Source organism: Squalius cephalus, assembly GCF_949319135.1.
Source record: "Squalius cephalus genome assembly, chromosome: 1".
Taxonomy (NCBI): Eukaryota; Metazoa; Chordata; class Actinopteri; order Cypriniformes; family Leuciscidae; genus Squalius; species Squalius cephalus.
Window position 1 is genome coordinate 56966898 of NC_137122.1, and position 12970 is coordinate 56979867.

At 39.4% G+C, this 12970-nt stretch overlaps 2 protein-coding genes across 3 annotated transcripts in view; one reads left to right on the plus strand and one right to left on the minus strand.

Moving 5' to 3' along the window:
• Positions 1-12970, plus strand: part of LOC307160335 (splicing factor U2AF 65 kDa subunit-like) — a 161556-nt gene that overhangs the window by 66898 nt on the left and 81688 nt on the right. The gene's annotated exons all lie outside the window — the stretch shown is intronic.
• LOC307161780 (uncharacterized protein) lies at positions 1358-12633 on the minus strand. Of its 2 annotated transcripts, XM_079876723.1 has the most exons (6): positions 12449-12633; positions 7087-9227; positions 5884-5977; positions 4162-4211; positions 3931-4005; positions 1358-2172 (listed from the first exon to the last, which is right to left on the minus strand). In XM_079876723.1, exons 2-5 carry the CDS (start codon positions 9223-9225, stop codon positions 3961-3963), a joined length of 2328 nt encoding a protein of 775 aa, XP_079732849.1. In that variant the 5' UTR covers positions 9226-9227; positions 12449-12633; the 3' UTR covers positions 1358-2172; positions 3931-3960. The 2 variants fall into 2 exon arrangements, with proteins under 2 accessions (XP_079732849.1, XP_079732850.1); XM_079876724.1 differs by lacking the exons at positions 1358-2172; positions 4162-4211 and having other exon boundaries at positions 3952-4005.

Here is a 12970-nt window from a genome sequence, read left to right on the forward strand (position 1 = left end):
AGTACCTACACAGAAATTGGATTTGGGATGCAGACGGACAAGCTGTCCACACTGAATGTGACAAAGCGATCGCTGCTAATCCATTTGGCCTTCGTATCAGAAGTATCACAAGCACTTTACGTCAAAAATAAAAAAGGGGCATCAGTTTACTGTTGGGTATTTGTCTTGTCGTGCCGCATCCAGTGTAGACAGCATCACTGATTACAATGGGTCTCCTTTAGGACCCAGGCGGTAATGCCTGATCAAAAGTTGTTTTCGTGATGTCTCAAATAATTATAACCTATTTAACTATTGTATGATTTTTATTACATTAAGTGCACAAACAACATGCTTGAAATATAAAATGAATGCCTATGTATTGCATAATAAAACAAACTATAAAGCAACCATACAATGTATTTTTTTTATAAGGATAAGGATAGTTTCAACATACTATGTTCTAAAATGCAAAAAAGGTATGCACTCTAAAACTCTTTTATTATAGACGGGAGATAAAGAGTCAACTTAATCTCCTGCCTATAATAAAAGAGTTTTAGAGTGCATACCTTTTTTGCATTTTTGATTTGATATGTCTCATCATCTAATTAGCTGGGAGAGCATGGTGAGTGTGTTGATTGGAACATACTAAGTTCTGTAAAAAATAATTAAATATACATTTTTTATAAATTAATTGTCCTGCTAAGTACACAAACATCATTAATTTGAAACATGTAATTGGGAACTATATTGGAAGCAAAAAACATACCTAATAAAATATAAGCTAAGCTAGCAGTCTAATCGTGTAGATGTATGCTAAGCTAACTAAAAATAAAACGGTAAGAATGAGAAATGCTTGATTTCACAACCTATAGCTTGAGTTGCATACTAGTATATAAACCATGTTATTTAAAAGACATTAATGGTCATTATAACGCATTTTAAATGATATAAATCATAACGTGAGTTTGCAGGAATTGTAATGGTGCTAAAAATAATACCCATTACCTTTTATGACCCGGGCCAGTAAACAATGACCGAACACCTTAGTAACACCAACCAAAAACCATGGCAACCACATAGAACATCCTAGCAACAGGAGAGCAAAACATGTTAGCAACTGCTCTATGCAAACCAGTCAGAGAAAACCTTTTCGACTTAGACACCCACCTTTGCAGAGGAACGGACCACTCGTAACGTAAAGGTTTGGTTTTAGTATAAGTTTCATTTGCTGTATCAGAGACATGAAAGAATCTTTTTAAGAAATACTCACTTGACCCAGGTTTGTTTGATTGTGAAGGTTGTTTAGCACCACCATCTGGACAAACATGTGCATCAACGCATCCATAACAATGCGACATGAAGAACAGTCACACAGTCGCATGTTAGGAATGTATAACATAAAAACATTTATTGAAACAGAGCTCGAGACATCACAAGGCATCGGGTGAAATGGAAAAATCCTACAGACTCCTCGATTCCCAGGCCACAAGATTCAAAACGCTAATCAAATTCATGTTTAAAGCACCCTGTAGCTGTTAACAACATCAAATTATACAAGGTGCTAAAACACACTCTGTTCATTGGCAAATAAATACACACACATATGCATTAAACATAAATAGAAATAAATATGTTCACATACTAGTGCATACGATACCACTGGAGGAGACTCAGCATTTCAGTTTTATGTGATAAAGATGTCACTGTTAAAAAATGGTCAGTTCGTGTTGCATTAATGAACAATGAGATGCTGGAGTTCATATAAGAATGACAAACTAAACAAACAAAAAAACGAGCACTTCTGCTCAGTGCACTTGTACTGTAACTTTAAATGAAACAAGGCTCTCATTATTAACTTTCAAAGGGCTTTACAGGATTCAGTGTGAAGCGGAATGAGATATTTGGCCTTCAGTGAAATGGAGATGGGTTTATGTTGTAAGATCTGCAGAGGTTGAATATATCGAGCGTTCGTTCAGAGAGCAGAAGGAATGCAGTGAGAATCATCCAGCGTCGTCCAGGGCACAGCTCGACTCAAGCGACGGGCCGTCAGATGGTCAGCTCATCCGGTCCAGGGCCTTCAGACGCCTGAGAGTACATGTAAACACTCAAACACGTGAAGTACAAAACCAACTGGAACAATCTGTAAACACTTCAGGGATCCACTGCGCAGCCAGATGCCCTGCTGAAGTCTACCTGTGGAGGAAGATCAACAAACAAATGATCAATACACCATTAAAAACACAACTTTAGGGGCCGTTTTCAACTAAAAACGGAAATCGTATACATTTTAGCCGTTCAATTTGCATTTTGGGGGCCTAAAAACAAACTTTTGAAAACAGTTTCAAAGTGCATATTTTTGAAAACGATACCGTTATCGTCTGTGTAAACAACTAAAATGTGAAAACTGTGAGGCCATGTTCATGCGTATTATGTGTTCAGTCTATAGGTGCATAATGTTTCTTTACAAACGGACATCGCCATCTACTGGCCTGGCATGAATAATACAGTGTTTTTAATCGTTTTCAAGGATCCATGTGAACGGGGATCGTTTCGACAATTTTGTCGTCTAGGGTTGGGAATCGAATACTTGAGGTCGGGAATCGGATACTTGTTATAAAATAAAAATTTCGATTCCTCTTATCGATTCCTTTGTGAGCATTTCAATATGACTTTAAACAATTCAAGCGCAAGACGACTTGCGCTCTGTTTTCAGTACTGTGGGCATGTGTAACTATATTGGGAAACTCTTAAAGCGACAGCAGCCTAATATTCCTGCTGCCGTCTCTATAATAACACTAATCGAACAACAAAGGACAAAGAGAAAATTCCCTCGTTCTTGACTGGATAACTTTTGTAACTATATTTGTAATGTACTGTATGTTTTATTTATAAAGTGCAGTGTTATTTTACATTTGATTACAGTTTCTGTACCTGAATACCTGAAAAACTTAAAACACTGTATTTCAATCATATATTTGTTCTTTTGTATTTATTTGTTGCGATTGCTCTTTTTAAATTTTTTTTTTTTTTAAATTAATGAGTGTTTACTTGTCTTTAATAATGCTTTAAATTTATATTAGTTAGGCTAGATTGTTTTGCAATAAGACTAAATGTGTTGAAATTAGGAATCGATAATAATCGTAATTATTAAAATTCAAAGATACCAAAGCATATTGTCGTCTGTGAGCGGAAAAAGGAAAAACTTCGTTTTTTAGTGCATCGTTGTCATGTAAACGTACGCTTAGATTAATAAAATATGAACTTGTTTGAGTTATCACTAATGCTGATTAATGCACCAAAACAAGAAAAGAGTTTGTCATATGATAAGTGGTGCAGTATTGGGGAAATGCAGTGTTATAACACCAGTTACAGTGCAAAATAAATTTGAATGTGCATCTGAAAGTGTGTTAAAAGATAGAGTACAACTTATCGAAATCCGTATCATGTCACATGGAATCGCTCAATCAGTGTTTTAACCGTGGAAAGACGTCAGTAAAACAGCTTGTAAACAATGTCATGTAACGTCACATTTACCTCAGAAAAACCAGTGACCATGAACTCGTTAGTCAGCTAGAGTAACTCTAGAGAGGAGCATTTTGCTAAATATATGCACCATATCCATTATAATTTTTAATGTTCTTCAATATTTAATGCATGTTTGAATAAATCTGGCAAGTTTTTATGACAGCCACCATTTAAATGTTTATATTTCACATAACTTTATTATTATAAAAATAAATATAAATAAAAGTGTAATTTAAGTGTTTGTATACAAATCAGTTAATTTTTACCTTCAATAGTAGTAGGCTAATGAAGCCTATAGGCTACAACTGACTCCCATAGTTTACAGCATTAGTTAAGAGATTTGCTCTCCTTGAGAAAATTTGCCATGTATTGAACCTGATATCCAAAATTGTGAAATTTGTGTCAATCCCCAGCCCTATAAAATACCTTCAAAGACATTTCAACCCGCCCCAGATGTCATCTGTTCTTCAGCCTGCTGACGCTCAATCTGGATGCCTTATTCTGAGAAGACAAAACCACGAGCGTTCGTTATCGGCACTGAAGATGATGCAAGAGGAAGACAATAAAGCTGAGGAATTCAATACTGCAGTCTATTATGCTGCAAACTCATGTCATTTTCATAACTTAAACTCAACTAAAACAACATCTCTGAGTCACCTTGTGCTTCGGGCATCTTACGGTGAAGTTCTCCTCATTGAGCGCACTGTCTGTGGAGAAACAGCACAGACAAACACCTCAAACACACAAGCATCAGAGCAACAAAACAGAGATGAGTGTTCAAACCCAAACTCCAGAACAGCCGGATATGGGAAATAAGTCGATGCCTTACAAGAAGCTGGACAATACAACTAAATCAATATTTCCATTGCTCTGAAATGACTAAAAACAGTGGTTCCCAAACCGGTTCCTAAAGTTCTCCTCAATCACACACATTAGCTCATCAGTAAATACTCCATATCATTTACCATATAATTATTTGTGTATCTGATCTTAAATTATTGACTGTACGCATCCGTCCAGATCTGATTGTTTTCTGGAATATCTTCATTGGTTTCTATGGCAATGGTGTTTCATTGTGAGGAATATGCCAAAAACAACATCAACATGGGTTTCAAACACAGATGCTGTCTTATTTACATCATGACAGTGTGTGGCTGAACTACTGCGTCTTCTGAGTGGTTTTATTCAGTGGCCGGTTTCAAAACACGTCTCTGCTATATTGTCATTTTCTGCTCGTCACTTTGCAACAACACGGCGTTGTTTCTGCAGCGACTTTCAGCATGTGTCCTATAACGACGCTTGACATGGTGTGAGAAAGTCACATAAACCACATGGAAATCCAGTCAGATCAGTCAGACTGAAACACAAATCCGATTTGAATAGGATTTCAAACCACATATGAATGTAGCTTAAAACGGATTTGTAAAAATCGCATTTAATGTGTTTTTTTGCCAGATTTCAATCGGATATGCACAAAAATCTGATTTGGACAGACAGTCAACAGTGACTTGTTGCCTCGCTGCTCTATCAGGCAATGCCTGCGTAACAGTTTAATGATCTACAGAAAAATAGAGCGAGCTATTAATAGAGCGAACAACTATAATAGTAATTTCTCGCTAGAAATTACATCAGAAGTGGAAAATGTTGGTCAAAAACGTACATTTACGCCATCTGACCGCCAACCACATCTTTTAGACGCCATCTTTCTTTTTTCTAGCTTAAAAATGCTGCATTTGGAGGACGAATGCAATGTTTGTTTCACTTCCTGTCACCTGAGATACTTCATCTGATGGATTTCTGAAGGCAGCATAGATGTATCCTTCACTGCCTTTGATATCCCACAATCCTGTGCTTTCCATTCTGGGACAGTTGAGCTAGAAAAATAAAGTGGCGTCTAAATGTACGTTTTTGACCAATGTTTTCCACTTCTGATGTCTTTTCTAGCAAGCAATAATTAATGTAGTCATTAAATATTCTCTTAGTTTTCACCAAAGCTCGCTCTATTTTGCTGTAGATCATTAAAGATCTCAGAAGTCTGTCTGAAATCAGTTTTGTGAGGAGCCTTCGTGCTCAAACACTCCCTGCAGAGTCATTGCCTGGTAGAGCAGCGAGGCAACAAGTCACTGCCTACGATTTGGCACTAAAAGATGCTTCCTCCACGGAGATATGAAGGCAACAAGGCACGTCCGTATAGGAGGAAAAGGAAACATTGGAAATGTGCAGTTCTGGTGGCTCCAGGAACAGGGTGGAGAACCACTGCCTTGAAACAATGTTGTTTTGTTTTTTTAAATCAGAAGAACCATCATGTGAAACAAGCTGTTCTGTACACTGCATTACTAGGTTTCAGTCGGTGCGGTGTGACGAGACCGTGAGCATTACCTGACTGCAGGGCACAGGGGAAGTGGTACTTATTGGGGCAATCTTTGAAGAAACATCCCAGAGTGGCACCAACCATGTGACAGTGTGAACACACCTGTAACAACCAAACACAACACACACACACCTTACAGCTTCTGGAGATTCAGAGACAGCGGTGTTTGAAGTAGTATAGCTTTGTAATGCCATGTCGGCAGACTCGGCACCTGAGGCATCTTCACGAGTGACAAAAATAGAAGAGTTGCATAAATACAACTAATATTATACAAGATGTTTTACATTAACATATGATAACAAATTCTAAAACCTTTACTAAACAAGTCCTTAGTTGCCTACTTTGCATTAAAAGTGAGACAGTCTAATAAAATGTTTAAAGGAAAGAGGGGTCTTGCAGGACATAGATAAGCAAAAAATGATGGTCAATCTTGTGTGACCTATGCCAACAGGGTTATTTTACATATAGCCAGACATTATTTTTATATATAAAATAAGGGGAAAGAATCTCACGATATCTGTATATCAGTATTGTATATATATATATATATATATATATATATATATATATATATATATGATTTTGCAAGGGATTTTATTTTCTTTGATACAAAATCATTTTTTTAAATTTGGTTATATTGCTGATATTATGTACATTACCATATTTAACCAAAATAAAAAAAAATTGATTTTGTATCAAAGAAAAAAAAAATCCCTTGCGAAATCATATATTGCATTCACTGCTGAAGACACATCAATTCATCCACCATCTTTTAACTTGATGCTGTTCATCACTCACACTAACAAATCAATGATTTTAAAAGAAGATGCAACAGTATTGTGCAGCCTATGGTTATAATAACCACCAAGCTAACCATAACTATCAGCAAATGACACTTCTATGTATAAATAGACAGGCAGGCAGACAGACAGATAGACGGATGGATGGATGGATGGATGGATGGATGGATGGATACATAGATAGATACACTGGATGGATGGATGGACTGATAGATAGACTAGATAGAGCTTCATGGAAAAAAATCTTGGGGGGAAATGTGTTAATGGTCATGAAAATAATGTCACAATGCAAAAAAATCGTAATAATAATTAAAAACGGGTTTCACTTTCACAATGCAAAATATAAGATCTTTTAATAATACTAATAATAATTTTGGGGAGAAACAAGACTCTTAAAAGTAAAAAACTTACTGTTCCTTGTGCAAGTCGGATGGCCTCCTCCAATCCGTAGAGTTTCCCTTTGACCAAAAAGATGCCTGCAGTCCAAACGCTGCAGTCCTCATGTATCCAGAGCTCAGCACAGACCCCGGACTCCTCCGCGTTCTCCTTCCCCTGCCGTGGGACCTCCCGGGACGCCCCGTCCTCTAAACTGCAGACAGAGTCCGGATCGCTGCAGTCGGGGTCCTGCTTCTGGGCTTCGGGACTGCGATCCACCTTACAGACGGGCGGAGCTCCGCTGGAGTGGTACGGCCCATGCAGGTCCCCGAGGCCTTCGACGTTCCCGGCCCGTCCACACAGGCAGCAGAAGCGCCGGACCTGAAGCCTGGCCTCGGAGCCGACCCGGCCCAGCTGCAGACAGGAGGATTTCGGGATGACTCCCGAGACCGTCTGCTGGGACCCTTTCTTTGCTGAATAATCGTCCTCTTCCCTAAAATTAACGATTGAGCAGGAGGAGAACTTCATACGGATGTAAGGAGCAAAGCCGTCCAGCCTAGCGTGAGTCTTCTCTTCTTTGTGGTTTGCATATCGGAGTTTGATCTCCGGCTCTTTAGGAGAAAACAGGGATGAAACTCCAGACGTCCAAGGTTTTCTTCTTCTCTTAGCCTTACTTGCTGCAGATTTACTGCCTGGTGACGGCCTCGCCTGCTTAGCTGTTTTGGGTCTGGTTTGGGATCTGGATTGGGAACTAGATTGGGATCTGGGTAGGGATCTGGGTTGGGATCTAGGTTGGGATCTAGGTTGGGATCTGGGTTGGGAACTGGACTGGGATCTGGGTTGTGAACTGGGTTGGGAACTGGGTTGGGAACTGGATTGGGATCTAGATTGGGATCTGGATTGGGACCTGGATTGGGATCTGGGTTGGGAACTGGGTTGGGATCTGGGTTGGGAACTGGATTGGGATCTGGGTTGGGGTCTGGGTTGGGATCTGGATTGGGAACTGGATTGGGATCTAGGTTTGGGCCTCGGTTTTGTCCTCTTCCTACTTTTTGAAGCCGGAGTCTTCTGGGAATGGCTTGGCGTTGAAGAAGATGCCCCAATCTGTGGAGATGCCAAGTTGCTTGTGTTTTCGCCATCTGAGGTAGATGGGAAGTTTTGGGAATAAGCAGCTTCCATGTCTTCTTGATCGCTGTCCTGTGGGGATATGGGTATCAAGACCGACTCCATCCACGACAGCAGCGATTTGGATCCGGAGCCAGTCCTACCGTCACGGCCTTCAAAGATCGGTTCATCCATTGCACAGACGTTGTTCACATTTCTGGGATTGTCCATTTGATGATCATAGTCGACTTCCTGCTTCATGGAGAAATTGTTTCGTCTTCCACTGCTCATGTCGTTAACGATAACACTTTCAGTTCGGGGGCGCCAGTTCGAAGGCGTCTTGCATCTGGAGTTGCTCACCGGCACCTCAATGACGTCACTGTCCTCGTCACTGGAGATGTATTCAGCGGAGCAGGGAGACGTTTCGTTAGCGCCGGTACATTCGGATGCGAGAGTTTCAATGGCAGTCGACTCAACCGCTGAGCTGGTGGAACGTAGTGTGTGTGCGGCAGCGTTGGCGTCCTGAGGTAAACATGACGAGCCCTTAGTCTGTGACAGTGCGTCACTAAAGTATGGAAGTGTCTCTAATGCATTGTGTGCTATCCTACCTCCTAGTGTGCGGTTTTCTAACACTGTCTTGCGACATCTTTTCGCTTGCGTCAACGCTTCGTCCATTTCAACGTCGTAATCTGCGTCATCCTCAAACTCTTGGTGTGTCGGTGGGCACTGAGACAGTATCTGAGCCACGGACGGCAATCCATTGATCAGGGGTAAAGGCATAGCGTAAGAGCCATGGGATGATGTCCCGCAAATCCCATGGTGCTTTGATCCTGGTTCTGGGTGATCGGGTGGAGTCTGTTTGCTGGGCCGAGTGATGTACCGACCGGACCGAGACTCTGACATGTTAGCGCTCTTGCTCCCTGAGGTAATGCCACACCAGCTGGGCTTCTTCACCAAATCCAAAGCCTCCATGGAGTTTAATGGGCCCTGCCTGCATCCCACAGACAGATCCAGAGCTGAGGAACGAGACTCCTGAAGGTGCATGACATCGACCTGGTCCAGAGGGTCCATGACTGAAAGAAACCAAATGCAGGAGTCAATAGAGGCTTTCGCACCGGGTAGTTCTAGGAACTTAGTTTTAGGAACTAGCCACCAGGGTGGTTCCCCGAGAACTAATGGTTCCCCTAGGAACGTTTTCCTGGTTGCATCCGCACCGCCAGTAGGAACTCTAAAGTGACGTAAGCCGCGCTTGTAGTTGTAACTGTCTACTTTCTATGTCTAACAGTCCTGTCTAATACGTTATTAGATATAACTGTTATACATAGAAAGTAGACAGTATATGAAAAGGTATTAGCGTATGCCGTGTGGTTGATGTCCAGTGTTGCTAGCTGAGCAGAAATACATAATCATGTTTCTCTTAGTCGCCTCAAAGTTGCGTTGGGTTTTCTCCTCAACGTAAAGGTTAAGAGGCACATCTATCACTGTTTTCCATGTTCGTTGAGTTAGTTTCTGGAGTAAATAAATAGGCTATAATCTGTGTGCTAACACAGCTTTTTTGAAAATGGCGGGTGCTGGTGTTTCGCGTGCGTTCGGCCAATCTGGCTACACTAACATCACTGGTAGTTTTCTGTAGTGCTGGTTTAGACCCTACTCTGAAAGGAGCTAAATTAATTCCTCCAAAAGGAGTTCCTAGAACTAAAATCGTTCCTAGTTCCTGCGGTGCCAACACTCCAAAATCCTTCCGCCAATAGTTCTAGGAACTATGAAAAGTTCCTCCGGTGCGAAAGCTCCTGTTAGCATGGTCAACGTGAACTCTGCTGGGCGTATTAGAATATGTCAATATAGAGAAAAAACAGAGAGAAAAACAGATGTCTCAATATTTTGGTATGAAATGCATTTTCTAAGAACTTTTTTGACTGTAAATTGACCTCGAGTTTTTTCACGTAGTATAAGAGCGCAGCTCATCTGTATTGTACGTCACACGTAGGCTCACTTTTGGCCGACGCTGGTCATGTGTGTGATGCATGTGACGTACAACACAGATGCGCTGCGCTATTACACTACGTGAAAAAACTCGAGGCCCAGAGAGAAGGAAATGAATAGTGGAATAAAGTCATTATTTTGGGGGGTTTTTGCGCACAAAAAGTATTCTCGTCGCTTTATAAACTTAAGACCGAGCCACTGTAGTCACTTGGACTATATTAACGATGTCTTTAATTCATTTTCTGGGTCAGCAAGTTATGTCTTAGAAGCCTATGGAGCAGTGAGACAGCTCTCAGATTTAATCAAAAATATCTTAATTTGTGTTCCGAAGATGAACGAAGGTCTTACGGGGTTGGAACAACATGAGGGTGAGTAATTACTGATAGAATTTTCATTTTTGGGTGAACTAACCCTTTAATGATCCTGAAGACCTTAATTGGTTGCTTCAGGTGTGTTTGATTAGGGTTGGTGATAAACTGTGCAGGACAGTCGATCGGCAGGAGCAGGGTTGGGCACCCCTGGGTTAGACTGAAAAAGAAAAGTCTTGTTGTAACCCCACACTTTCCACATGTAACTCGATTTTGATCCGTTTAGTCATCATTTTTGGAGCATCACTGCTATGGCAAGCAGTTTTGAATTTTTTTATTCATTCCCAGGATATGAATTCTTGATATCAACAATTCAGTTTTCACTAGTTAAAATGTTCATTCTTGACATCAACAATCAATGATGTCATCACTCGCAGATATACAAATTCTTGACTTTAACTAGCCTAGTAAAAACTATAATTCTTGAAATCTGTTATTGTATTTTCACTAGTTTAATGTCACCATAGGCTGCCATTCAGATTCAATTGTTGATATCAAGAATTGATTTCTTACTAGTTGAAGTCCCAATTTCACATTTCAGAAATACAATTCTTATATATTTTTATATCAATAATTACATGGTTAATAGTGCAAAATGTCTGTTCTTGATATCAACAACTAAACTGCTACTAGTAAAGTTTTTTAAATCAACAATTCGATTGTCACTAGTGACTATGTTAATTTCTGATATCATGAATGTGTATATTAGTAAGAAAGCATTTTAGAAATCAATAATTAGGAGAGCAATTTCAGATATCAGAAATACATTTTCAGATAGCCTATCCGAAAATACCAAATTAAATATGCTGAAATACATTAACAGGATTAAAGAATTAACATTTCAACGAGTGACAGTTGAGTTCTTGATATCAGGAATTTATATTTTTTGTAGTAACAAAGTAATTATTGATTATGAAAAATTATGATTTCAAAAAAGAATTGAATTTCTGATCAAATATCAAGAATTCATATCCTGGGAATGAAAGTCAAAACGGCTTGTCGTATCCCTGTGTGTGTCAGTGTAGAGGTCAATAGGTCATGGCATCAAACCAGACCTCTGGTTGTTTTGTGGATCAAACTGGCATAGGATAGTGTATTAAAATGTCTGACTTCCACAACAATCTATGACTTAGGCTATATTCTTCATCTCTGCCATCACTTTCACTGCTTCGATCCTCAACTACTTCCTTTCTTAGTATGACCTCATTTTTTGAAGCAATGCAGTCTCTATCATCAATACCTCCTGGAAAAGCTACAGCAACATCAACCTAAAACAGGGAAAAAGACAATTATACTACCAGAGTGCCAGTACTGAAGATCCCCTAAAAGGACTTTGTCATTTATGCATGACACAGATTTTTTTGGGGGTCTTTTTGAGTTATTGATTTTTAAAAAATGTGCATGTACAATGATTTATATATATATATATATATATATATATGGAATACCTTGACAGCATGTGACCTTCACTTCCTTGCTGCCAAAAATGTCAAGCATGACAAATAGATTTTAACTTTATTGGCTGAAGGGGATGTCATACGATATTACTTAGGCTATATATATATATATATATATATATATATATATATATATATATATATATATAGGTTAAACATTATTATTTTTTAAACGATGTCCCATATAGGGTATAAATAAAGTGCTCCTTAACCAAGAACACACTGGTCACTCTTTTCTAATGATGCTCTCAAAGTTCACCTGAAATCAAGAATCATCCCACAGCAACATCAGGATAAATACTAACACACAAACCCAAGAGCAAAGCAGTTCAATACGCACACATCAATCAATATGAAGCCCAATAATGTGGTTTGTATTGATGTAAGGAGCTTTGCTGCGCCATGTTTTGATCGATCTATCGACTGCTATAGATGAACTCACTATCACTGAAGCTAACGCTAGCCAGGTGTCAGTGCAACACTCACCCGAGGATGAACACGTCCCTTCACTGCCCAGAGTTACTCAACATCTTATCAAAGGCACGGGAGGGGGGCTATAAAATTAATTTGGTCTAAAACACATATAGACTAATCATATAAAAGAGTAAAACTACTGGCGAAAGCAGGACAAGGCAGTTCTTCTGTTTAACTGTGTGACTCCGGCTAAACATGGCGGCCGGAATACGAAACACAATAGAGAAGCTTTCAAAATAAAAGACAAATATTCAGTACAAAAGGCCAACTTATCAAGAGTGGGCCTCATGAAACACTTCTCCGTAACATAACAGCATATAATGGCTAAGAAAAATAAAATATGAATATACACGTTTAAAAGTTACATATTTTAAACAGGCTGCTAATAAGACAAGTAATGTGAGAATGAATGGTGATCTGTCTCTGTCAAAGACACAATTCACCATTAATATCATCACGTTATTTTTATATTATGACTATTAAGTAAATATTTCAGCCCAAATTCTCAGTACCGTAATGCTTCTTAAAATTATA